The sequence below is a fragment of the Leucoraja erinacea genome, chromosome 36 (assembly GCF_028641065.1).
Source record: "Leucoraja erinacea ecotype New England chromosome 36, Leri_hhj_1, whole genome shotgun sequence".
NCBI lineage: Eukaryota > Metazoa > Chordata > Chondrichthyes > Rajiformes > Rajidae > Leucoraja > Leucoraja erinaceus.
In genome coordinates this window covers 12,413,550-12,441,101 of record NC_073412.1, presented here as the reverse complement: position 1 = coordinate 12,441,101, position 27,552 = coordinate 12,413,550, and the positions used below count along the sequence as shown (strand labels likewise).

General features: G+C 42.6%; 1 protein-coding gene across 9 annotated transcripts in view; it reads right to left on the bottom strand.

Annotated features, from left to right (window-relative positions):
* The window catches only part of herc1 (HECT and RLD domain containing E3 ubiquitin protein ligase family member 1), a 281,473-nt gene that overhangs the window by 47,825 nt on the left and 206,096 nt on the right, over positions 1-27,552 (bottom strand). For 5 of the 9 annotated variants that reach the window (XM_055662723.1, XM_055662728.1, XM_055662727.1 and 2 more), the window contains exons 42-50: positions 26,711-26,939; positions 22,096-22,283; positions 20,798-21,018; positions 15,231-15,499; positions 13,149-13,201; positions 11,608-11,808; positions 9,296-9,470; positions 2,484-2,751; positions 616-829 (exon numbers count right to left, since the gene is read on the bottom strand). In XM_055662723.1, coding sequence (XP_055518698.1) covers positions 616-829; positions 2,484-2,751; positions 9,296-9,470; positions 11,608-11,808; positions 13,149-13,201; positions 15,231-15,499; positions 20,798-21,018; positions 22,096-22,283; positions 26,711-26,939 — 1,818 coding nt within the window. The remainder of the gene's footprint in view (positions 1-615; positions 830-2,483; positions 2,752-9,295; positions 9,471-11,607; positions 11,809-13,148; positions 13,202-15,230; positions 15,500-20,797; positions 21,019-22,095; positions 22,284-26,710; positions 26,940-27,552) is intronic. The other 4 variants (XM_055662729.1, XM_055662732.1, XM_055662725.1 and 1 more) reach the window with 3 other exon arrangements.

The following is a 27,552-nucleotide window of genomic DNA, read 5'->3' as shown; positions in this document are numbered from 1 at the left end:
CTGCACGGCGACCCGGTAAGGCATTGACCGCTCCCCGCCTCTCCGACCAGGTAGGGGACTAAGAATTAAAGTTTACCCCTTCAACCCCCCCCCCCCCCCCTTCACATAAAAGTCCTCCAAACTAACTGACTAACATATAAGCAATAATTTACAGATGTTTAAGTGTCTCCCCGGAGGAGGCAGCTGCTACAGTAGTACAGACCTGGGTTGACCGTGGGTCGTTTCGGGTCAAGTTTGGCGCCAAACGCGAGCTTTGGTGTGCAGACGACATCCTGGAAAAAATGGCCGGTTTTCGGAGTTTTTCGGTTTCCGGAACACCGGATAAAAGGTTGTGCACCTGTACTTTTATTTTCAAGTCTTTAGGAGCAAGAAATATAATACTTCTGGTAAATTAAAATACAGTTATAATGACGTAAGACTCACTGGTCATTGTCTCAATTTGACGACTGCATGACAGGAAAACTGATGCTGTCAAATTTATTACGGATGCTAAACACACACATCAAATCCAATTATTAACTCAAAATAATTCTACAAAACTTTGAGGTTTGGTTATTGTTAGTACAGTGCACACTGCATTTACCTTCCGAGAACAACCGAAGAGACAAGACCTACCTCTTTTCTCCATCTCTGCCTTGTCGTAGGTTGGTCTCAGTTTTGCACCCTTGTCAGCGAGCAGTGCCACCAATGCTTGAGTCACAACAAAGTTTGGCGAGGTCACAAGCTTATTTTCCTCAGCAATGCCTCGAAGGAAACTGGGGAGAAACTTTCTCTGAATGGGATCATCTATGGTTGTGAGATTCATACCTGTCGCTGCCGAGATCAAGTTCTGGAAAGGTAAGGTGGTTTAGACATAAAATATTGGAGGATGTTTTTACACTTTTAGCGATACAGCACGGAAACAGGCCCTTTGGCCCGCTGAGTCCGTGCTGACCAGCACTCACACTTCTCCCAACCCCTTTTTAAATGAAGCTTTCAAAAATCCCCTATTGAGATACGCACATTAATACAAACGTTACTGTCAAGTAAACAACTAAAAGAAAAAGAGTAAAATGTTCATGTCAAGCTTGGAACTGATACAAAACCGCAGTTATGAGTTTTATTGGTAGACATCACTTTTGTTTTTGGATTAAAATAATACATTAATATGACTTTAACCAATCTCAAAAGAGTTCTATCCGTGCATGACAATTTTAAAATACACCTCCCCAAATGGGAAACATTTATTTGTAACATAAGCAAACACATAATGCACAGTAGATACAAAATGCTGGAGTAACTCAGTGGGACAGGCAGCATTTCTGGAGAGAAGGACATAATGCACAGTGACATACGGGCACAGAGGAGGGATGAATGGAGATGACTGATGAATTATGTGGCACTGGCCAAAGCTGGAGGTCAAATACTGGTGCCTCTGACCACCCGCTTAATGCGGGTCTCACCATCAGAGCCAGCCACAGAGCACTGCCCTGCTGAAGAGAAGTCCCCTGTGCTTTATGCCAGGAAAGACAGGTACAATAACAACTCTGAACAGAGCTACTGATCCCATGGAAAGAGTTTGTGTAGATTGAGTTATTTAATATTACTTTAGTGTTCTCAGGTTTTTGGCTGCATTTTAACTGCTTCTTAATATTTAATTTTTAACTTTGTTAATTATTTAACCTCTTCAAATAACTTTTGAATATATCTACCAGATACATTTAAGAATGGTTGAAATGCCTTTAAACGCTAGCTTTGGCAAGAGGGGATAAACTTTGGGATATGCTGCTGAGACAACTCAACAGTCTGGAGTCTGCCTCGCCTCTGATCAGTTCATCCTATCCTCCACATCTGGACCAGTATGGCACGGGGACCATGGGCCACAGGCTAGATCCAGAACACCCTTGTCTAACCAGTCTGTGGCAATGAATGTGGGACAGAGGCGAACTGATGGATTTACAGACTGACTCATCCTATCAATGGACAAGTGTGAACGCAGGCCACTGACTGACGAAAAGGCTAGTAAAAAAAAGATCAAATCAGTGGCAAGAAACCAAGTGGCTTGCCAGCATGGTTGTCAACCTTTTAATGCCTCTTAACTGTAAAGCACACTTGGATGTCCTTTTTAGTTTAGAGATACAGCGCAGAAATAGGCCCTTCGGCCCACTAAGTACGTGCCGATCAGCGATCTCCATACACTAGCACTATCCTACACACTGGGGACAATTTACGATCTTTACCAAAGAAACCAGTTAATCTACAAACCTGTACATCTTTGGAGTGTGCGAGGAAACTGGAGAACCCAAGGCAAAGGTCAAGGGGAGAACATACAAACTCCGTACAGACAGCACCCATAGTCAAAATCGAACCTGGCTCTCTGGCGCTCAAAGGCAGCAACTCTACCGCTGCACCACTGTGCCGTGTGCTGAAGCATGTGATACAAATGCAAATCTCTACTGCATCAGCCTAACCCAACAACAATTATGCAGTTAGAAAACAATTACCTGTGTGCAGAGCTGCACAAGCAACTTGGCCGCACTTGGACTGTTGGAAGCTAAGCAGCCAACTGCAGTGCTCAAGTAGGCCAGGCAGGAGATTGGCTTGTTGATTTTTCTGTGAGCTCCACGCGGGCGTTCTGAAAGACTGGTGGTCCCTGGACTCGGGGTGAGACCTGCTCGGCCCGCTGCAGCCAGGCACATCAATCGGACCAGGGTCTTGATATCAGTTAATCCCAAGGACTCCAGACCTGCTGCCAGACTGCAACTAGAGCCACTGCAACAATGAAAGGGGGGAAATACACCATCAAGAAGCCATTACATAGAAGTATTCACCTTCACCACTCAGATCAACATAAGCTATTGCCCGAGAGACTCAACATGTGAAAGCTCATAGAATTGGTTAGATGCAGAGGCCTCTGGCTGCTGATACTTACTGTGTGATGTGCAAGATACCTGTAGTATAAACAGCTGCCAGCCTCTACCTTTGGATACAGAGGTAACTGTAGAGGAAATGCACATCAAATGTGTTGTGGAAATGTGTAGGAAGGAAATGCAGATGCTGGTTTACAACAAATAGACACAAAATGCTGGATTAACTCAACAGGACAGGATTGCAGATGCTGGTTTACACTGAAGATAGAACTCACCGTGTCCCGTTCAGTTACTCCAGCATTTTGCGTCCATCTTGTGTTGTGGAATTGACCGTTTGTGAGAGGGGTCAGTGGCGAAGTGATGGGTGGGCGCTGTGGACTACCAGGGATAAAATATTACATAAAGAACCTACCTCGAGGAAGATAAGTGCTCCATTTTAAGAACCCCTTAAATTAAGAAACTTGTTGGCATACAGGGCTTATGCCTGCTCTTGGACCTTGGACAGGTGGTAAAAGATTGTACAAGAGAAATTAAGTGAATACCACCACTGCACCCACTCAAACAATCTCTGTATATGTGGTTAGAACCAGAGTAAGCATGTCGCACTACCTTGCATGAGCACTAAGTACTTGATTGCATTGTGCACTCGGATTCCAAGAACAAATCACTCATGTACTGCTTAAAGATGCTCTCATAAGTAAAACAACATTCCCACGATTAACTATAACGTCTTAATACAAAAGGAAGATTTTGTACACTTATTTGATGGCAAAGAAAGCAACTTGCAAAATAAAAATGTACATACATGGCCGACTATGCCTAGTAAAATAATTCAAAAATAATATTTGATAACAAAGGAGAGTGCAAATCTTATTGCAACCTACTACTCGCATCTGCAAGTAGTATATGAATGATTATAAAAATGACACATGCATTTGTTAGGAACTCAGAACTATTTTAAATGTGTGTTAAATCGGTTTGCGTTCTCAGTTATTTATTAAAGAAATGTCCAAGTGTCAACCTAAAAATGATTGAGATACAAGTTAAATAGAAAGTTGACTGTTTATGTTGCACACGAATATGGTTAGGCCTAGGTTATGCTATTCCCTTGTAACTGGCAGCAAAATAACATTCAGTGTGAAGACAGTTCAAATTGCTTGACTTGATGGGAGGGGTCTCCCAAGTGCCTTAAACTGAAAGCATAAGAACCACGACAGCTCATTCTCATCCAATTTATGGTCCGTATGTTATTCACTACATGGATGGATGCAAAGAATACCTCAGCAACAGTGTACTGCATCCTGAGAAGCAAATTACACTGCTGAGACATTTGCAGAAACGTGGAATTGGAAAGTAAGTACGTTTATTTATATAGCACGTTTTAAGTCAACTCGCATTAACACCAAAGTGCTTTACATAAAATAGATAATAAGTTTCCATACCATAGAAAAAGGTTAAAAAAATAAAGAAAATGGACACAACACATTATAGAGTTCAACACAAACGTCCCCCCACAGCAGAATCAAACATTTCCACTGTGGGGAAAGGCACCAGAAAGTTAAGTCCTCTTCCTCTGTGAAACACCCGAGGTCGGAAAGGAATAAGGAAATGCTTAAAGGGCCTGTCCCACTTGGCCGTCATTTGCGCAACATCATTTACGCGTCACGACTTACGACGCGCGCGTCGTGACACGCACGTGATGCGCACATGGTGCATATTACGTGCGTATTACGTGTGCATGGTGCGTGATGACATAGGCAGTGACGAGCGACCGTGCACGGCGTCGCAGGATTTTGTGATGTACAAAATCTTCGCACGCCATCTGCGTGATGCAATGAACAAAGGACGCAAATGACGGCCAAGTGGGTCAGGCCCTTTACTCCCCAGTTTGGTTTTTGCTCAAAATTCCAGCATCTTCAGCCTCGTGTGTCTCCATGCTGGAGCAACGCAGTAGGTCAGGCATTTTGTCCACCCCTCTGCTTCCATGGATGCTACCAGACCCACTAAATTTCTCCAGCAGTTGTTCTTCGCTGTAGCTTACGGCAACTCCAGTCTCTTGGGACTCCCTCTTTCTGAAACCTTATCAGATCATCATCTCATTTTTAATCGGGAATTTCTTGAATCTGCGTACCCATGAAATTAATGCTAGTTTTCTATCTTCCTCAGTTACATTGGGCTACAAAATGATAAAAAATAAATAGGTAATTATTTTAGAATGCATATTTCCCCATTGCAAATGGCTTTGAGTCCTTTGTTCATGAATCAACTGAGCTCCTAAACACATCATTAAGCAGGAATTGTGTGATAAATGAGAATTTTTACATCAAAATGTTAAAGTGATAATATGTGTGGGATTTACTCAAAACAGGCTGAAATATCATTATTTTGATTAATTTTTCATGCTCCCGATAAACACAGAAACAAAGAAAAGTTCTGCTTTGTAGAAAGAAAAATTGCCAGTTACCAACAAACATGCATTGTATCCTTTAATTGAAATAAAACAACAACAAATAGGGACAATCTCATGTTTCTCTTTGACACGACTTCTTTTTATCATAAGCACTTCCTGTTGAGATTTTCTACAGCAATTAAGATTTAAAATTTAAAATTATGGGAATCTGGGCAAAGGACTGGTTCAGTTCAGCAGACAAAAAGGCTGGAGAAACTCAGCGGGTGAGGCAGCATCTATGGAGCGAAGGACTAGGTGACATTTCGGAACCAAAACGTCACCTATTCCTTCACTCCATAGATGCTGCCTCACTCGCTGAGTTTCTCCAGCTTTTTTTTTTGTCTACCTTTGATTTTTTCCAGCATCTGCAGTTCTTTCTTAAACAAATCAGTTAAGCAGTTAAGTAATCCATCAATGGCCATTTATTTATAGAAATGATCCATATGAAATGCCTTTTGAGGTACTTCACTGCTTGCCAAATTCCAAGTCAGATTTGAACTGATACAACTGCTCACACTTATTTGAGCGGTTATGAGCCAATTTGTCTGATTTATGAATATGTACAATTTTTGAGACTTCCAATGATGATTTGATACATTTGTTTAATTGATGGAAGAATCTTAAGCAGTTTTCACACTGAGCAGGAAGTTACTTTGGCGAGTTGAACAAGTATTTTTGTAAATAACAGTGTTTCTGTACATAGGGTGGAGTTGTCCAAACACTAGACAGGTTTTAGGGGAAAGTTTAATGGAGATGTGCGATGCAAGATTTATATTTACACAGTGCAGTGGGGCTGGGAATGCATGGGGGTGGTGGTGGAGGCAGATGTGATAGTGGTGTTTCAGAGGCTATTAGATAGGCACATGGAAGTGCAGGGGATAGGATATGGATCATGTACAGACAAATTAATCAGTTTAGCTGATCATGTTCAACACAAACATTGTGGGCCCATTCCTTGCTGCATTGTTCTATGTTCCATAGTTGGGTAATATGCTGGGGCAGTGAAAATAGATGCCTTAAGGGCCTGCCTTATGTGTCCTTGGCACGCAAATTACACAACCTTGTCGACGCGTTGAGGCGCACGGGCATCGTGTGGCCGCGCGGGGCCGGTCCCACTGCGAAGCGTGGAGGGGTATGGAGTTGTGCGCAATATCGCTCGGCGCTCCGACATTTTGTATCAAACTAAATCTTCGCGCGCCAACGGCCTGTCGCGTGACTGACGGCTAAAGTGGGATAGGCCAAAGACCCTGGCGCGACGCAACGTCTCACCTCCAATAGTGGCAGAAGCAGGCAAACGATCGCCGAACTTGGCCTGGGGCTCACGGCCATTGAGGTCCGGATCCACCCCCACTTCTACTCCCAGAGCGGGGCCAAGAAAATTGAAGATAGACACAAAATTCTGGAATAACTCAGCGGGACCGGCAGCATCTCTGGAGCGAGGGAATGGATGACGTTTCGGGTCAAGACCCTTCTTTCAGACTGAAGAAGGGTCTCGACACGAAACATCATCCATTACTTCTCTCCAGAGATGCTGCCGGTCCCGCTGAGTTACTCCTGAATTTTGCGTCCATCTTCAAATAACGTCACCCGCTCCAGATGACGTCACGCGGGACCGTCGCGCTTCAACGCGACCACGAGGTCGCGTAATTAGCGTGCCAAGGACAGGGGCTTTATACCCTTTCGCACTGTAGTCAAGGAGTTGCACTGACACATTGTCCAACATAAGCATCCTCTTGTGCATGACAAAAGCACCACAATGTCAAGTCTTTGGAGACTCTTGCAAGGCAGATACCACAAGCTATGAAAATGCAAATTTGTCAATTATGCTGGGCATAAACATGGATTAAGAAGAACTATTTTTGCTTCCAAAAAGGATTTCAAGCAGTTGATATAAAAATGTTATTGCATAGAGTTTATTTCTGCTGGGATAAATAGAAACATAGAAACATAGAAAGTAGGTGCGAGAGCAGACCACCAGGTCCATCGAGCCCGCACCGCCATTCGCTCATGGCTGAACACTAAACAGACACACCCACAAACAGTAGACACAAGACACAGAACACAAGACACTACCCTCCCCTTTATACCGCTATCACCCCTCTCCACCCCAAGAACCTCGTGATCTCCTGGGGGAGGCAAAAAAACGGATAAAAACCCAGGTCCAATTCGGGAAAAAAATCCGGGAAATTCCTCTCCGACCCCAATCTAGGCGATCGACACTTGTCCAGGAGATCACTCAGGTCTTACTATACTAACCATACCTAGGTCCATATCCCTGCCCTCTCCCCGTAGCCCCTTATCCCCTTGGCAGCTAAAAAAACATCTATTTTAGTCTTAAATATATTTAAAGGCTTCCACTGCTCCCTGGGGCAGTGAATTCCGTAAATTAACCACCCTCTGGGTGAAGAAGTTCTTCCTCATCTCAGTTTTAAAAGAGCCCCCCCTTATTCTGCAACTATGTCCCCTAGTTCTAGTTTCCCGATCATTGGGAACATCCTCGGTGCATCCACCCGATCAAGGCCCCCTCACGATCTTTATGTTTCAATGAGATCGCCTCTCATTCTTCTAAACTCCAAAGAGTAGAGTTCCAGCCTACTTAACCTTTCCTCATATGTCAATCCCCTCATTGCAGGAATTAATCTTGTAAACCTTCGCTGCACTGCCTCCAGGGCTAGTACATCCTTTCTTAAGTATGGACCCCAGAACTGTACACAGTATTCCAAATGTGGTCTCACTAATATTGTGTACAGCTGCAGCAAGACCTCCGTGTTTTTTATACTCAATCCCCCTAGCAATAAAGGCCAAAACTCCATTGGCCTTCCTGATTGCTTGCTGCACCTGCATACTAACTTTCAGTGATTCATGTACTAATACCCCTAGATCCCTTTGCGTTGCATTACAACGCAGCTCCTCCTCATTTAGAAAATAACTTGCCCTATCATTTTTTTTTCCCAAAGTGAATGACTTCACATTTATTAGTATTAAAAATTTCATCTGCCAAGTTGTTGCCCACTCACCTAGCTCATCTATATCCTTTTGCAGACTCTTCCTATCCTCCTCATCCCCTACTTTTCCTCCCATTTTTGTATCGTCCGCAAATTTTGATATATTACACTTGGTTCCCTCCTCCAAATCATTTATATAAATTGTGAACAACTGGGGTCCCAGCACCGACCCTTGCGGAACCCCGCTAGTTACCGGTTGCCATCCCGAGTATGAACCATTTATCCCCACTCTCTGCTTCCTATTTGTTAGCCAATCCTCTACCCATGCTAATATATTACCCCCAATCCCATAATTTTTTATTTTTAGCAATAGTCTCTTATGTGGCACCTTGTCAAAAGCCTTTTGGAAGTCCAAGTATACCACATCCACCGGTTCCCCTTTATCCACCCGGGTTGTTACTTCCTCAAAGAATTCGAGCAGATTCGTTAAACAGGACTTCCCCTTCACAAATGTGAAAGGGAGAGAGATTATGCTAAGCCCGTGCCAAATCTTGCATTCGATCATATTGCATTCAGTTCCAGTGAGTCATTACACATATATATGAAGAATACAGAAGCGCTGAAATTTTGCATTCCAAAATGCATTTCTAGGATTAGATCATAAGTGATAGGAGTACAATTCGGCCATTTGGCCCATCGTCTCCGCCATTCAATCATGGCTGATCTATTTCTCCTTCCTAACCCCATTCTCCTGCCTTCTCCCCATAACCTGACACCTGTACTAATCAAGAATCTATCTATGTCTTAAAAATATCCACTGATTTTGACTCCACAGCCTTCTGTGGCAAATAATTCCACAGATTCACCACCCTCTGACAAAAATGTTATTAAAAAGCAGAAAAAAAAAAAGAACTAATTACTTGAAGATCCAAGACTTCCACATATCAATAGATAATAGACAGTAGGTGCAGGAGTAGGCCATTTGGCCCTTCGAGCCATCACCGCCATTCTAGGACTAAGCAACACTTTGGTACAAAGGTGGATGCTCTCACCTGACGGAGAGCAATGAGAGAGCTCTCATCACCATGGTCCTGGCGAGAAGAACCTGTGCTGCCGCCGTCACTCTCCTCAGGGCCATGACCCGGTCGTGTGGGTTGAGCAGGGCAGCCGCCTGTTCTCCAAGCGTTATCCGACCCGATGAATATTTATCTACCGACCCAAGGCAACCTAAAACAGAGAACATGAAAATTATCTTACATTGTGAGAAAAGTAGCAGAAATGGTTAGGCGCAGAAGGGATATAAAGTGTATGGGAAGGAACAACGTTTACTGCTTTACACTGAAGATGGTGCTGGTAGCTCAGGCAGCATCTCTGGAGAAAAGGACTAATAGGTGACGTTTCGGACCCCCCCTTCACACCCAAGGATATAAAGACGCACAATGATTTGCGGGGACAAGGAGTTCCTACAGCATGTGATTCAACGCAATGGTAGCTACATTCCAAAAAGTGCTTACCTGCGGAATACTTCAGGTCTCCAATACCATGAAAGATACTATGTAAAAGCAACTCAGCGGGTGAGGCAGCATCTATGGAGCAAAAGATAGATGCTCCTTAGATGCTGCCTCACCCGCTGAGTTTCTCCAGCATTTTTATCTACCTTTGATTTTCCAGCATCTGCAGTCCTTCTTAAACATTTGTCCACTCCACTGCGAAATATTCTCAAAGTATGCCTACTTTGAAGATGTTCAATTCGTGCTCCCTCCGCAACTCCCACCCAAACCATCCACTCTCCAGGCACTTTCCCTTGCAACCACAAGAAATGCTACACTTGTCGCTTCACCTCCCCCCTTGACTCCATTCAAGGACCCAAGCAGACTTTCCAGGTGCTGCAGAGGTTCACCTGCACCTCCTCCAACCTCATCTATTGCATCCGCTGCTCTAGGTGTCAACTGCTCTACATCGGTGAGACCAAGCGTAGGCTTGGCGATCGCTTCGCCGAACACCTCCGCTTGGTTCGCAATAACCAACCTGATCTCCCGATGGCTCAGCACTTCAACTCCCCCTCCCATTCTGAATCCGACCTTTCTGTCCTGGGCCTCCTCCATGGCTAGTGTGAGGACCACGGTAAATTGAAGGAGCAGCACCTCATATTTCGCTTGGGCAGTTTGCACCCCAGCGGTATGAACATTGACTTCTGTAATTTCAGGTAGTCCCTACTTTCTCATCCCCTTCTCAGCTCTCCCAACAGCCCACTGGCTCCACCTCTTCCTTTCTTCTTCTTGCTTTGCCCCCCACCCCACACATCAGTCTGAAGAAGGGTTTAGACCCGAAACATTGCCTATTTCCTTCGCTCCGTAGATGCTGCCTCACCCGCTGAGTTTCTCCAGCATTTGTGTCTACCTATGTAAAAGCAAGTTCTTTATTTTGTGGCATCAGCATTTGTGGAGAGTTATTACTGAGACAATATGCACTCTCCCTTGATGAAGCTCTCCCTTGATGAAGCTCACCTTCTCTTCTCCACAACATGCATCACCCTTCCCCTTTTCAGATCACTCAAGTTACTCTTGCAGGCCAACAATCGCACAACGTTGGCAGAAAGACAATGGAACAGAACACGCACCATGGAGAGAAGAGATGTCAAAAGCCAATCAGCAAAACAGGGAGCTAAAATATGTGAAAAGTTTGAAGATTGTGCAATGGGAATAGTCAATGGTCAGCGTGCAATGCATAGTTATTATGATGAATGGCAATAACACAGTAACATAACATCTCCTTGCAAAGCTACCAGCATCAAAAGTCAGTGGAAATAATTTATTTTGAGAAGGGAATTTGTGAAAAAAATGGAAAATACTACGTCATTTCCTTCACTGATTTTATAATTTATTTTGCCAATTACAAACTATTTTTATAATTTTCAGCAGCAACAGTCCATGAATGAAAGAAAATAATCTATGTTTGAAAACGGCTTTGGTTGTGGTCCATCTTCACACTTCAGTAACCCGACTTCAACAATTTTAATTTATCCTTTATAAGATCGTGCGGCATAGTGACACAGCGGTAAAGTTCCTGCCCTACAGCGCCAGAGACCCGGGTTCTATCCTGACTATGGGTGCTGTCTGTACGGAGTTTGTACATTCACCCTGTGACCAAGTGTGTTTTCTCCAGGTGCTCCGGTTTCTTCCCACTCTCCAAAACCGTACAGGTTTGTTGGTTAATTGGCTTCGGTAAAAATTGTAAATTGTCCCTAGTGTTTAGGATAGTGCTAGTGTACAGGGGAAATCGCTGGTCGGTGTGGACTCAGTGGGCCAAAGGACCTGTTTCCGCGCTGTATCTCTAAACTAAACTGTAAACTTTTTAGACCAACCTATTTGTATGAGAGTCTCTTCCATACTGTTGGCTGCTGTTACCATGGCGACAGATGCTCCCAGTGGATCACTGTCCGGAAACTGCACAGGCTCGGGTACGATTCGGCGATCACTCAGGCCAAGAGGCCCCGCTAACATTTCAAACTCTTCCTCTCCGGTCAGTTTCTCATCTTCATCAAGGTCCAACATGTCCCAGTCTTCTGCAAGAGTAACAAAATAATGATGACAGGTAATGAGGATAGGAGCATGTCAAGGAGGAGGTTAACTGACATTAGAAAGGCTAAGTTTAGGGTGCTGACCTATCAATTGGGACAATATTATGGGCAACAATACATGCAAACACCAATGCAGAACAACAAGGGAATATTTTCTAATAAGATAACCAGTGGGAAAGAACAAACTATACACTAATGAATAAGGGGAGCAATTGAAGGAAAGGACTGCAGGATAAGAAAAATAAAAGGATTAGGAATTTAAATAAAAAATCAGTGACACAAAGAGGTACAATTAAATTAACTTAAGGAACGTAAAACAAAATATTAGTCATAACAGAGATTTCAGGAAACAATTAACACTCTCCAACACAAAGTAGCAGATAATAACCTAATTAATAACATTATAGCTAATTGATGATTTTTGCCAGGCAATCAATGAAGACAGGTACAGATCAGCCACCAGTTTGATGTTGTCAAGCTGGAAAGGGTGCAGAGAAGATTTACGAGGGTGATGCCAGGACTCGAGGGCCTGAGCAAAAGGAGAGGTTGAGCAGGCGAGGACTTTATTCCTTAGTGCGCCGGAGGATAAGTGATGAGAGAGGTGTACAAAATCATGAGAGGAATAGATTAGGTAAACACAGTCTCTTGCCCAGAGTAGGGGAATCGAGAACCAGAGGACTTAATATAGGTTTAAGGTAAAGGGGGAAAGAGGAACTGTGGGGTAATTGTGTTTTGTTGTTGTTTTTTTTATACAAAGTGTGGTAGGGGTATGGAACAAACAGCCGGAGGAGGTGGTTGAGGTAGGCACGAACTAATGCAACGTCTAAGAAACATTTAGACAGGTACCTGTATAGGATAGGTTTAGAGGGATATGGACCAAATGCAGGCAAGTGGGAGTAGTGTAGATGGGACATGTTGGTCAGCGCGGGAAAGTTGGGCCGAAGGGCCTGTTTGCACACTGTAGCACAAGTAAGGGTTTGGATCGGCGAATGCTACTCCTCTGTTGGGAAGTGGATCATATATCACTCTCATGCATCATTTGTGCTTGTGCATAATACCAGTACACAATAGTACCACCAGCTCTCTCTCACATGGCTTGGGGAAAACCAGGCAAAATACATTTTTCATCCTCTAATGAAATTAAAATTACTAATGTTTCGTAATCTAACTAATGTATTTGGTTATATCCATCAATTTAATTGAACAAAAATAGAAAATGTTGGAAATACTGAGCAGGGAAGACTCTTCTGTCTCTGGTGACAGAAGAGTTAGCCTTTTAGGTTGATGACCTTTCAGCAGGATTTAATTGATCAGTGAATGATTACCTTCATAGATGCTCTCTTGCTTGCCTATCAGATCAGGTGCCTGGCCTTTGTATCTGTAAAACAAACCCAAAATCATCAGACAAAATATATCTGAAACAATTTCAATGATGTTGTGGGTGGAGTTGTGGAAAGGTGATCAGCTTTTGGTGGTGCCTCAAGGGTCAGGGGGTGTTTGGCTGGAAATCGTGATGGGGAAGGGGGAGTAGAAACATAGAAACTAGGTGCAGGAGTAGGCCATTCGGCCCTTCGAGCCTCCACCGCCATTCAATATGATCATGGCTGATCATCCAACTCAGTATCCCGTACCTGCCTTCTCTCCATACCCTCTGATCCCCTTAGCGACAAGGGCCACATCTAACTCCCTCTTAAATATAGTCAATGAACTGGCCTCGACGACCCTCTGTGGCAGAGAGTTCCAGAGATTCACCACTCTCTGTGTGAAAAAAGTTCTTCTCATTTCGGTTTTAAAGGATCTCCCCCTTATCCTTAAGCTGTGACCCCTTGTCCTCGACTTCCCCAACATCGGGAGCAAACTTCCTGCATCTAGCCCTTAAGAATTTTGTAAGTTTCTATAAGATCCCCTCTCAATCTCCTAAATTCTAGAGAGTATAAACCAAGTCTATCCAGTCTTTCTTCATAAGACAGTCCTGACATCCCAGGAATCAGTCTGGTGAACCTTCTCTGCACTCCCTCTATGGCAATAATGTCCTTCCTCAGATTTGGAGACCAAAACTGTACGCAATACTCCAGGTGTGGTCTCACGAAGACCCTGTACAACTGCAGTAGAACCTCCCTGCTCCTATACTCAAATCCTTTTGCTATGAAAGCTAACATACCATTCGCTTTCTTCATTGCCTGCTGCACCTGCATGCCTAAGGGCTGTAGGGTGGTGGAATGGTAGTGAAGTTAGGCAGATGTTGCTGCAGGTCCCCAAGGAATAGTTGGCACAACAATAAATGCTGCACTGACTGGCTGACATTTTAAATTTCGTTGTACATGGTCCATGTTACAATGACAATAAAGAAACTATTCTATTCTATTCTATTCTATTCTATTCTATTCTAAATGTTTCACTGCGAGGATTCACAGAACAGGGCTCCAGGAATGGACTACTCCCATTGCAGTAATAAAGAAGGTGGCTTCATAACATCATGAAAGGCCTCCAGCATCCAAAGGCCACACATGCTTAAACCAACATCATGGAAGCAGCCTCCAGGTGTGGTCTGCACTCTGTAGTTCCCACAATGCAAGTTTTGGTATGGAAGGAAAACACAGACATCGAGGAATTTGGGCAGTACAGTGGCGTAGCGATAGAGTTACTGCCTCACAGCGCCAGAGACACGGGATCAATCCTGACTACGGTTGCTGTCTGTATGGACTTTGTACGTTCTCCCCGTAATCTGCACAGGTTTTCTCCAAGATCGTTGGTTTCCACACTCCAAAGACGTACAGGTTTGTAGGTTAAATGGCTTGGTATAAATGTAAAAAATGTCCCTCGTGTTAATGTGCAGGGATCGCTGGCCAGTGCAGACTCTAAACTAAACACAACAATTTCATTATTCTCCTATATAATTGATCTTTGATTGAAATTAAATATTTGTGCACATAATACTGCAATGGTAACTATCTGGATGATTCTTGACATTTCAAGAGGGAAATGTGGCCATCTTACCCACGCCTGGTCTGTAACTGGCTCCAACTCAGACCACTGTGGGTAACTCTCTTCTATTGTGAAGTCTCCTTGCAAGGTTAGTTAAGGTTGGAAATTAAATATTGGCCAAACCATTGAGGCCCATATCCTTTGGGCAATGTCTTGAGATTTATGGGTAACAACATTTAAAAATAGAGCGCTAAATATTGATGGTGAGAATTTTCAAAGAGAAATATATTAAATATTAAAACATTTCTGCATATAACTTACACCCTTCTGGTAGCGAGCAAAAATGAATTATAAACTTAAAGGAGCCAATTTTCAGTTTTAGAATTCATGGAAAAATGTGAGAAAAGTTCCTTGGAATTTTTAAGGAGGTGGATTAAGTGATGACCTTTTATTTGAAAGCATTTCCATTGATCTTCCCTTACCTTTCTGAAACTGGGACTTTTGTCTTGCTCTTTGTCGCAAGGTACTTGTCTCTGCAGCTGCTGCACAAGAGATAATATGGATTGCCGCTCCCGCACTCCCCACCAAACCACCCATCAACGTAAGAGCCATTGCTGCGGTAGCCCTGCCGATTGGCACTCCGTCCACAGCCGGGGTGGTTTTTCTTCATGTGATGGTTAAACTGCGTAACATTGGCATCGCAAAGTTCACAGATGACCAATTCGTCTCGTTCGTCAGACTCACAAACATGCTGCAGATAAACAAAGGGTCATGTTGAGCAGAAACTCACCAACAAATATTCTACAATTTGATTTCTAAAAGTAATCAAAAGCAATTTTTAATGTGCAGCAATCAAAAGCAGACTGTTAGTATTATTTCAAAAACAGATTATCCTGCAGGTATTCTTCATTTTTTGAATGATACATTCTCCATGTGTTGGACTGATTTGAAGAAAACTAGAGATTGGGTGCTGTGTTGCTGTAGGTGGTCCCCTCTACGCCCGTTAGACAATGATCAAGGCTGAAGCTAAAGAGATCAGGCAGGCAATGTGTAAATACACAAGTCCTAGATTATTGCAGGATGAGAGGAAACTGCGGTTTGTGGAAAATGTAAGTAATTACGAAATGCATTATTTATATTGTGTAGCCAGCATGAATGTGCTGCAGTGGGAGACCACTGTGTCGCTGGCATTGTCACTGAGCTCAGCTGCCAGTATAGAATCATATGGAATAAGAGCAACCAGTTCAAGGTGCTCAAACATTGTGAAGGTTGTTTTGAATGGAGCCTAGACCATTATTGAGCATGAAACAGTGGAATAAGGAAGAGTAAACATCCCCTTTACTATCAATTCTGCAGCCTGTCCACATTGCTGAATGCTCTCAGCCACCTACCTAGCTGCCCTTTCTTTGGCCAATGTTTTCCCCTCTCTTGCTATGTTGGAAACAAATGTCAAGATTCTGAAAATTACTGCTTAAGACTAAGTAACAAGTGTTTACTTCTGTTACAAGTGATGATAGATAAAGCCCAGGAAACAGGTGTAGGTTCATGTAAAACTGGGAAGCAACTGAGTACCACAATAAATCATAACACCAGCATCAAAAATGGGTGATTAATATTAAACCTTCAGTTTGCTAACTCTGAACCAAAATTAAAGCCATTATGAAACAAGGCAACAGGTTCAAACACACTCAATGGTGGATGAATTTATTGGTGGAACAACAAGTTGATGTCTCTATCTAATATGAATGTCACCTTATTTATGGCCAGCAGGATGGCAGGCATGAAGCAATCACATGCTATCTCAATATTGCCCTTGTTGGCAAACACCCTCAAACTTGCTGCTATGCTTGCCACATTACAATGACTGAACATTATTTGTCTGACAAGCCCTTGGGGAAATCATGAAGTGTGTCATTCAACTGATGCTGATGTTATTGTCATATCTGAAACTTGGCTAAACAAAGCAGTTTTAAACAAGGACATCAACATTGACAGCTACAATGTGTATAGGGCTGACCGACCCAAGAAAGGCGGAGGGGTCGCAGTCTATGTCAAATCTAAGTTTCATGTGAAGATCCGTCTCTCTACATCAGTGAGTAAGCAATTTGAACTTCTGGCTCTTGACATGGAAATCTCATAAACTCTCCACATCACTGTCGTCGGTTGCTATAGGCCACCTTCAGCTATCAGCTGCACCTTACCATCTTTAATGGAGCTTTTATCCGGGTTGAACTTTAATGAAATTGTCCTTATTGGTGACCTAAACTGGAACTGGCTGCTACCAGCATCAGATGATTTTAAAGCATTTTGTGATTCGTTTAATTTCTTTCAGATTGTTGACAGTCCTACTAGACCTAATCTGAAATGTCCGGAAAAATCTTCTTTAATTGATCTTATCTTAACTAATGTTCCTCATAAATATTCTGCTGCTTCTGTTTTTGCAAATGACATCAGTGACCACTGTGTCATTGCAACAGTAAGAAATACAAAAGTTCCTAAAACCAAACGGCGTGGCATCATAAAGCGGGACATGAAACATTTTGTGGAGCAAGCATTTTTTCATGACCTGTTTCTCTTTGGCTGGGAGAAAATTAATGTAATTCCTGATGTTGAAAATGCCTGGAAATTCTTTTATGATGGTTTTATTGAAATTGTTAACAAGCACGCTCCTTTTAGGAAGTATAGAATAAGGGGCAGGGATAATGCATGGTTCACGTCAGAGTTATCCATTTTACTCCATGAGCGCAATGTGGCATGGTCTAAAGCCAGGAGTACTGGTCTTGGATCAGACTGGTTGCTCTTTAGGCAGCTGCGAAATGCAAGCACAGTTGCAATTAGAAAAGCTAAAGCTGATCATTTTGTTACTGAAACTTCAAATAACCTAAACAATCCGTTGAAATTTTGGAAAACCATTAAATCAATAACTGGAAATAAAAATGTTATTGAGCTACCTCCATGCATTGTCAAAGACTCTACCCACATTTATGAAAAGGCTGACATGCTTGGTTGTTTTAATGAGCATTTCATTGCCTCTGGTTCACTTTTCAACTCTCAATACACAGCTCAAGGCTCCTCTGCTTGCTCTGATAGTAGTTGTTTTTTTGAGGGACAAGCCTTCACTTTTGATGCTGTTCCACTTTCAGAAGTGCATAAGGCCCTGAGATGTTTAGACACAAAAAAATCGGCAGGTCCAGACAACCTTGAGCCTTACTTCCTAAATTTAGCCGCTGATTTTATTGCATTGCCTCTGACTTATCTTTTTAATCTATCCCTGGAGACAAACGAAATTCCCCTTATTTGGAAATCTGCCTTTGTTCTCCCACTGTTAAAAGGGGGGGGGGGGGGGGGACCCCACTGTGCTAAACAACTATAGGCCCATCTCCAAACTGTCTGTTTTAATTAAGGTGCTGGAATCCATTGTAAACCAACAACTGAAGGACTTTTTTTATCAACTAACAGTATTTTATCTGAATTTCAATCTGGTTTTAGGAAAAAATATAGTACGTCAACAGCTGCTTTAAAAGTAGTAAATGATTTTATTGAATTTTTAGACAATAAGCAACACTGTGCAGCCCTTTTCGTTGACCTATCAAAGGCTTTCGATACTGTGGATCATGCCTTAATGTTACAAAGACTATGCAGCATCGGTTTGTCTGATCAAGCTGTCTGTTGGTTTAAAAACTATCTATCAGGCAGATCCCAGTGTGTGCGAGCAGAAGGTATTACTTCTAGCTCTCTTAATGTATCCAAGGGTGTGCCACAGGGATCGGTTTTAGGACCTTTATTATTTACTATTTATATTAAAAGTCTAGATCATAAAGCTACGAACGCAAATTTTCACTTTTATGCTGACGACACAGTGATATATTGCTCTGCGTCTACCCCAAATCAGGCTCGCTGTCAGCTCCAAACTGTTTTTAACACTGTGCAACGTAACCTGTGTGATTTAAAACTTGTTTTAAATGCTGACAAGACAAAGCTTATGCTGTTCACTAAAGCTAAATCAAAGCCCTCGGATCTCCCTCCTATCACCACTTTGCAGGGCTCTGTGATTGAATCTGTGTCTCAATATAAATATCTGGGAATTATAATTGACGATTCTCTCTCTATTAAACCTCATATCCAGCAACTTGTGAAAAAACTAAAGATAAAATTAGGTTTTTGCTTTAGAAACAAGTCTTGTTTTTCTTTTGAAGCCAAAAAAAGACTTGTTGCTGCAACGTTTATGTCTGTGTTGGACTATGGTGATGTTTTATATATGAATGCATCTTCAAAATGCCTAGTCTTTGGACACGGTCTACCACGGAGCACTGAGATTTGTTACAAATTTTAAAACCCTCACGCACCACTGCTCATTGTATGCTCAAGTTGGATGGTTTGCCCTGTCCACCCGCAGACTCCATCATTGGCATATCCTTATTTATAAGACTATCCTCGGTGTTCTTCCTTCATACCTGCAGAAGTATGTAATTCGAAAAAGCACTGGAACTTATCAGCTCCGCTCTGAGGACTTGTTCTTACTAACTGTACCTAAAGTCCGTACTGAACTGGGGAAAAGGGCATTTAGTTATGCTGCTCCCTTCGCATGGAACCAGCTGCAGAATGAACTGAAACTTAAGGAGCTGGTTTCTATAAACAGATTTAAATCCCTTCTTAATGATGTTGAAGCGGGCTCTTCTGTCTGTACATGCTTTGTTTGATGATGTTCTGACTGTGACTCTATTTATATGTTCTCTGTTGTTTTTAAATTATTGTCTGTAACTATGGAACTGTGCTGCTGCCTGTCTTGGCCAGGACTCTCTTGTAAAAGAGATTTTTAATCTCAATGAGACTTCTCCTGGTTAAATAACGGTTAAATAAAATAAAAATAAAATACAAGTGGAAGTTTGTTTCAATGAAGGGCCTGGCTTATCTCAGCATTATTTAGTACCAAAGGTATGCGACACCATCATTCTTAACCATGCAGTTTATGCTACAGGAAACATGAGGTGGTGGATGAATTAATCTGAGATTCATGGCATAGCTAATGTAGACTTTGTTGCTCTTATTGAAGAAGCATTTTTGTTAGGCAGCATTTCGATTATAAGAAATTAGAAAATCCTGGTTTCACAGAAACTGCATATTTACCTCTAGTCATCAGTGACTGAATAGATTTCTTTGCTCAATGCAAACTGACCAAATGATCCTCACAGTTGATTCAAATTGTAAAATATATAGCGGATGTGAAATATGCAAAGAGTAAACTTTTATATAAAACTACAACTCAGGAAGATAGGGTTAAAAACAGCGGCCAAGTCAGACTCATTATGGCTTCAATTATAGATTTTTTTATATATTTCAGGGCAAAGCAAGTTTTTATGTAAGGGGAATGTCTAATGTTGAGAGGCAGAAGGTTAAATAGCTTTCATGTGAGCAGTGTAATTCTTTAGCCCAAATTTGCCTTCAAACTCCATCTGTTCCTCTGCTGTTTTAAGATATTGATAATTGTAGATATAGTGGGATTGTGCCTATAGCAAGGTTACAGCCCAAAAGCAAATTTGGACCACCACAGTGGTGCAGCAGTAGAGTTGCTGCCTTACAGCGCCAGGGATCTGGGTTCGATCCTAACTACGGGTGCTGTCTGTACGGAGTTTGTAGGTTCTCCCTATGACCACATGGATTTTCTCTGGGAGCTCCAGTTCCCTCCCACACTCCAAAGACGTACACACTTGTAGGTTAATTGGCTTCGGTAGAAATTGTCTCTAGTATGTAGGATAGAGTTAGTGTACGGGGATCACTTTGACACTGGTCGGTGGGCCGAAGGACCCGTTTCCGTGCTGTATCTCTGCACTAAACTAAAGGCCTTTTGGTGTTTCTCCCTAAGTAAAGCAAACAAATCATGCATCTCAACGTGTTTTCCACTGATATTATCTTTCCAGAGTTTAGATTGTTTTCTCCAATTTTTACCAGCGTGATCAACAAGGGTTAAAGCTACTCCACACGGTCAAGGCAATTGTGAAGCATAAGCTTGAAGCAAGTAGGCAAAAGCAGCAGCAGCTGCAGCACACACCCATGTCGGCCAGTCCAATACCTCTGGAATCCACATTCCCAATATATCACTGTCACTCGCAAAGTCCTGACCAAACATGGCTTCCATTGCTTCATCGTCCAGGTCAATCTCCAATTCCTCATCAAGGCTGAAGTCATAGAGGGCACCTGGATCCTGTGGTACTGACGTCCCCTCGCGTCGGCTTTGATTTCGATGAGCCTGAACTGAACGATACAAACCTGCTGCAAATGTAAAATAAATGCTTTATCAAATTATTAAACACATTTAAAAAAAAAAATGATATTTCTAGTTATATTTTCATCTTTTGCTGGTTACATTATAGAGTAATCCTTTTTAAAGACCATAGAAAAATGGTGTAATTGACGTAAATTTGTAAACAGTGCATACTGCAATGAACCCAAGTTAATTCATAATCACGGCACTAGAACACAGTGCAAGTACAGCACAGGAACTGGCACTTCAACTGACAATGCCCGTGTCGAATATGATGCCAAGTTACACTAATCTCCTCTGTCTGCACGCGATTCAAATCCCTCCATTCCCTACAAACCCAGTGCCTATCTAAAAGCCTCTTAAATGCCACTGTCGTATTTGCCTCCACCACCCCTGACAGCGCATTCCAGGTTCAACCCGCCACCCACCACCCTGTGTAAAATAATGCATCTCGCACATCTACATTAAACTTTACCCTTCTCACCTTAAAATGAAAGGTAGACACTAAAATGCTGGAGCAATTCAGCGGGTGAGGCAGCATTATGGAGAGAAGGAATGCGTGACGTTTCGAGTCGAGACCCGTAACATCACCCATTCCTTCTCTCCATAGATGCTGCCTCACCCGCTGAGTTGCTCCAGCATTTTGTGTCTACCTTCGATTTTACCCAGCATCTCCAGCTCTTTCTCTCATCTTGATACCTTCTGATCTTTGAGATTTCCACCCTGGGAAAAAGGTTTAGACCGTCTACCCGATTGATGCCTCTCATAATGTTGACAAAAATGCTAGAGAAACTAAGCGGGTGAGGCAGCATCTATGGAGAGAAGGAATGGGTGACGTTTCGGGTTGAGACCTTTCTTCTTTAGTCTGAAGAAGGGTCTCGACCTGAAACGTCACCTATTCCTTTTCTCCATAGCTGCTGCCTCACCCGCTGGGTTTCTCCAGCATTTTTGTTTACCTTCAGTTTTTTCAGCATCTGCAGTTCTTTTTTAAACCTCTCATTATGTTATACACTTCTATCAGGTCCCTCCTAAATCTCCTACTACCCTGCCTTCATAGCGTCATTTTGAAACTGAAAATGAAACACCTTCTCCAGTTAGTCGAAGCCACAGATGGTCTTGAGTTTTCTGTGTAGGAATACTTGAATCACCTGCACGCGCCAACAATGTCCGAGCTGCCAACTCAAACTTTTGCCTCCGAGTGACAGTGGAACGGCTTCGGGAAGAAGGCACACTGGCCGATGATCCGTTCTCCTCAAGATCCAGTCCATCAGGGCTGCAAAAACATTTTTATTAAAATAGGGAACATTTAAAAAGCTGATTTTTAGCAAACAATCAGCACCGACATCATTGTAAGGTTAAGCCACATTTGTTTTAAGAAAAAAAAAGGATAAATTAGAAATTCCGATTACAATGAGATCTTGATCAACTTGGCCAATGGACGAGGAATGGCAGATGGAGTTTAATTCGTTAAAGCAAGAGTTGTTACATCTTGGTAGGGCAATCCAGGGCAGAACTTGCACAGTAAATAGCAGGACCTTAGGGAGTATTGTAGAACATAGGCCTAGGGTACAGGTGCTTAGCTCAATGATGTTGGCGACACAGGTGAACAGGGGTGATGAAGGTGGTGTTTACTGCACTTACATTGATCGGTCAGGGTATCAGGTACAGGATGAGGGACACAATATTACAGCTGCACAAGGCGGTGGTAAGTCCACATGTGGAGCACTGTGTACAATTCTGGTTGCTCTACTCCTGAAAGGATGTCATTAAACTGGAAAGCATGCAAAGAAATTGAGGATGTAATCAGGTCTGGAAGGTTTGAGCCAGAAGAGGAGGCTGCGATTGTTTTCTTTGGATCACAAGTCTGAGAGATAATCTTGGTAAGACATAAAATCATGAAGGGCACAGATACAGTCTTTTGCCCAGGATAAGAGAATCTAAAACTAGAGGGAGCAGGTTTGAGGTGATAAGGGAAAGATTTAAAAGGGACCGAAGAATCATTTATTTTCCACATTGAAGCTGGTGCATACATGGAACAAACTGGCAGAGGAAGTGGAAGAGACGGGACCATGACGACATTAAAGACATTTAGACAGGTACACGGATAAAATGTTTGGATGGAAATGGTCAGGCGAGTGGGACTAGCATGGTTAGGTACAGTTGAGCTGGGCTGGAAGCTTGCTTCCATGCTGTTTAGATCCAACTCTAAATATCAATATACTTAAGGATTCTGATTGCCTCGAAAAAAAAAACCCCAAACGATTTGGTACATAGCTATTTTAGAAAAGTTATGTTAAAAATAGAAAGACTTGAAAACTCAGGAAATAATGGATCACCATGCTCCGAACTGGCATACAAGTTATGTTAAATAATGGAACGTTACATTGAAAGAAATATGAACATGGCTGCAAAATTAATGAACACACATGGGACAATAAAGAGCCGAGCGAGCTCTGTTGTGGACCCAGGTATACTGCGAGTCATGTACTCCAGCGAGCAGGACATTGGACAAGCTGTAAGTTGTTTTAAGCTAGGTTCCGATAATGAAATGTTTAGCAGCTTCAAGGAAGGTTTTAGCAGGGATTGATAGCAACACGTTTGTCAGCGTGTTAAAGGTGCTTGCAAGCAGTTTATTTTGTTAGCCTGGGCAAAGAGTTGATAACAGCTTATTTTATGACCTTCTCAGCCCGAGTGGAAAGTCGATAACAATTTGTTATTCAGTCAAGCATGAATTAAAAGATCTTGGGAAAGTATGGTCTTCAGCACCCAGGTCCACAGCTGCATAATTAAGAGACAAAAAACACAGGTCAACCTCGGATTGACTGCCTATGTGTCAGAATCCAATGTTACAGAGGATATCAATATTTCAGTCAGAGAACATCTTTCTCATCCACCCCTTCAAATTCAGTTTCTGGATACAGATTCAGGACAGGAAGACATTATGGTGGTTGCAAATGTACACCAACATTAACTAGTTCCTTGATCCGTTCTGATTTGGCAACGTTTCTGAGGTGAAGAGTTGAGTGATTTACTAACAGCAACTGCTCCAATAAATGAAGAAGGTGCTTCTAAATCTTTCTCTCGCCAAGTTAGTTTTCCAACTACTTCAATCAGCAATGAGTCACTGCAAAGGCCAACAGAATTTAAAGATTATTTTCTTAATTTTTTTTTTTTTAAATAAAAGTTATCGTTGGATATTTTCTCAGTGTTAAGGTCTTCAATACACCTACTTGTTTGATAGACTCGCCACTGATATATGAACTGTTTTATTTTGAGTCTGTGCCTATCTGGGGAAAGCCAGATACAGGGGACGGGTGTAGCACAGAATTCCCTCCTACAATATGAACACAAATGGAAACTTGCAACCAACACTCTTTACTATTTGCCACCATTCCCAACATAACAGTAACTGGACTTTGAGTGGGATCCATAAATTGTTAGGAATGGAATAGCCTGTTGTCAGGAAGTGAAATGCAAGCCACTATGATTCTCAAGGGGGCAGGAAGGCAATTGTGGTTTACAGGGTGAATATTCCTATCCTGCCCAGGTCACAAGCAGCGTTGCAATGGCCATTTGTGTTTCAAAGTGAGATGGTGGCACAATGGTGCATTATTCTCAGTGAAGATAGATACAAAATGTCAGTGTGACTCAGCCGATCAGACCGCATCTGTGGGGAAATAGTGATGTTTTGGGTTGGAACCCTTCTTTAGACTCCACAGAGAGGGAACAATGGGAAAGGGATTGCAGGGGAGAAGAACTTCTTCAAATTAGGCATACTTCAAGGAGATTTCACAGTGGAGCAGACAGAATGTGTTGAAAGGAACAATAGATGCTGGTTTACACTGAACATGGACACAACATCCTGGAATAACTCCGGTGTGTGGGGGGGTCCGAACTCTTTTTCAGACTGCCGACCCAAAACATCACCTATTCTTTTTCTCCAGAGATGCCGCCGGACCCGCTGAGTTCCTCCAGCATTTTGTCTATTTTTGGTATAAACCAGCATCTGCAGTTCCTTCTTATACAATAATCTCAGCGACCTTGTCCCTCCTGCTCCGAGTAGAGTTGTTGGGCAAGTGATAGAGAATAGGTCACTGGAAAGCTTCAAAGAATGAGATGCTCGAAGAAAATACATCACTCAATAGGCTGAATATCCTCCTCTATTATGAACGACATTCAACCTTATCTTTGAAAATGAAATTGCACAATGACTACATTTGTGTATGTTACAAGGTTGGCATGGAAAGGGTTAAGGTTGGTTCTCAAATTAAGGTCCTAGATTGGGCAAGGCTGATATCAATAGTGTAAGAGAGGTCCAGGCAAAAGTAGACTGGGAACAGATGCTTGCAGGTAAAATTATAGCTGATTAAACGTCTTTTAAAATAATGTAATTATGACGGTTGCAAAGGAGACAGATGCTATGGTTGCCTTCATAGATCAGGACATAGAATATAAAAGTAGAGATGTAATATTACAATTTTGCTAAGCATTGGTTAGACTGCACTTGAATTATTGTGAGTAGTTTTGGCCGCCACACTATAAGTATGTGGTTGCACTAGCGAGGGTTCAGAGGAGATTGACCAGGATGTTGCCTGGATCAAGGACTTGACTTAGGGGGGCAGATTGAATAGGCTGGTTCATTTTCTCTGGAGTGAAGGAGGCTGAAGAACAAGGTGGGATGAAGGAGGTTTAAAAGGGGTTTGAGGGAAATTAAAAAAACACAGGATTGCTATCTGGAACTCTGAGAGGCGGAGGTCAGACACAATCGCTACATTTAATAGACATTTAGACAGGCACTTAAATATGCAAGGCATAGAAAGATGCAAACCTAATGTGGGCAAATAGAATGAGTGTAAATGGGGGAAAATGTCCGCATGGATGTGTTGGGCTATGGAACCGGTTTCTGTGCTGTTCAACTCTATATCAATGACATAACATGAAATACGAGATGCAGCACAGTGCAAGGGCAGCACAGCGGTAGAGTTGCTGCCTTACTGCACCGGAGACCCAAGTTCGATCCTGACTATGGGTGCTTGTCTGTACGTTCTCCCTGTGACATGCATGGATTATCTCCAGGAAGCTCTGGTTTTCTCCCACACTCCAAAGACATACAGGTTTGTAGGCTAATTGACTTGTTATAAATGTAAATTGTCCCTAATGTGTGTCGGGTGGTGTGAAGGATCGTGTGCGGGGTTCGCTGGTCGGCACGGACTTGGTGGACCGAAGGGCCTGTTTCCGTATTGTATCTCTAAAGTAAACAAGATGTAACCTTTAACTCAACAAAGCAAGCTAATAACATCCAAAGAGACATCACTGGCCAACACACCTCCCAACAGGTGACTGTTCCATCCCTTCCTCAAATCTTCATCAGTACAGGAGGAGATTTGAGGTGGTTAGGTGAAACTTAACATTTTTATATCTATTCATTTTGGGAAGTTAAAGTACATTATAATTTCCCATTTACTAAAGATACAATGGAACAGCGACAGCAGATGAAACAAAGAACAAACTACTGGGGGAACTCCGCTACTTGAGCAGCATCTGTGGAGGGAAAAGATCAGTCGACATTTTACATCAGGACCCTCCACAGAAGCTTCTTGACCCGCTAAGTTCCTTCATCAGTTTGTTTTGCACTCTGTTAAACTAGAACACCTTTAAATGGAGCAGATAAATCCTAAGAAGTGGAGGTCACCAACTTACCCCTCACTGAAACCCTCTTCTGCTTCAGTGGCATCAGCAGCAGGTATTTCAGGTGACTGCAGGAAGCCTTGGTCTCTGGCCTTGTCCCCATTGCCTGAAGCAGTTGCCCCAAAGCATGAATCTGTAGGGACTGTCGACTGTGGCTCGTCATCCTCTTCCGTGCCAGGGTGCTCAATCATCCACATGGCCAACACAGTGATGTTCTGGGCATCTGCCTCTCCTCTAGCCCCTTACACAGTTACATAAATAGAAAACCATTCAGTAAACTCACAACTTGGGTAACTTTTTCCCTCAATTCCACCTCCCACATTTAAAGTAACAATCTAAGGACAGGATAGTGGTGGGTATACGCGCTGTCAGAGGAAGTAACTGATGCAGGCATTATAACATTTAGAAGACTTTTGGACAGGTACATGGATAGGAAGAGTGATACAGACTAGCCGCTTGCAAATGGAACTAACTTCGATGGGGCAGCTTGGTCAGTATGGAGAAATTGATCGGTGTGGAATAAAGGGCCTGTTTCCCTGTTGTATGACCATGATAGAAAGCAAAACAAAAGTCACGATCATCTGGAGTAATATTCACCATAGTGCATACATCACAGACAGGAATGTCTCACCACATAATCCCTGTGGGAGAACAATCTTGCACTGAATACAGAAAATATATTTCAAAAGTAATGATATTGTCGTTCCCATTATTTGAAGCCCTTGCTTTTCTTGTTGGTAGACAAGTCCTGTTGGTGTACAAAATCATGAGGAATAGGTCGGATCAACGCAGAGTCGCTTGCCCAGAGTAGGGGAATTAAGAACCACGCAAGCAACTGTTTTTTGTTTACACAC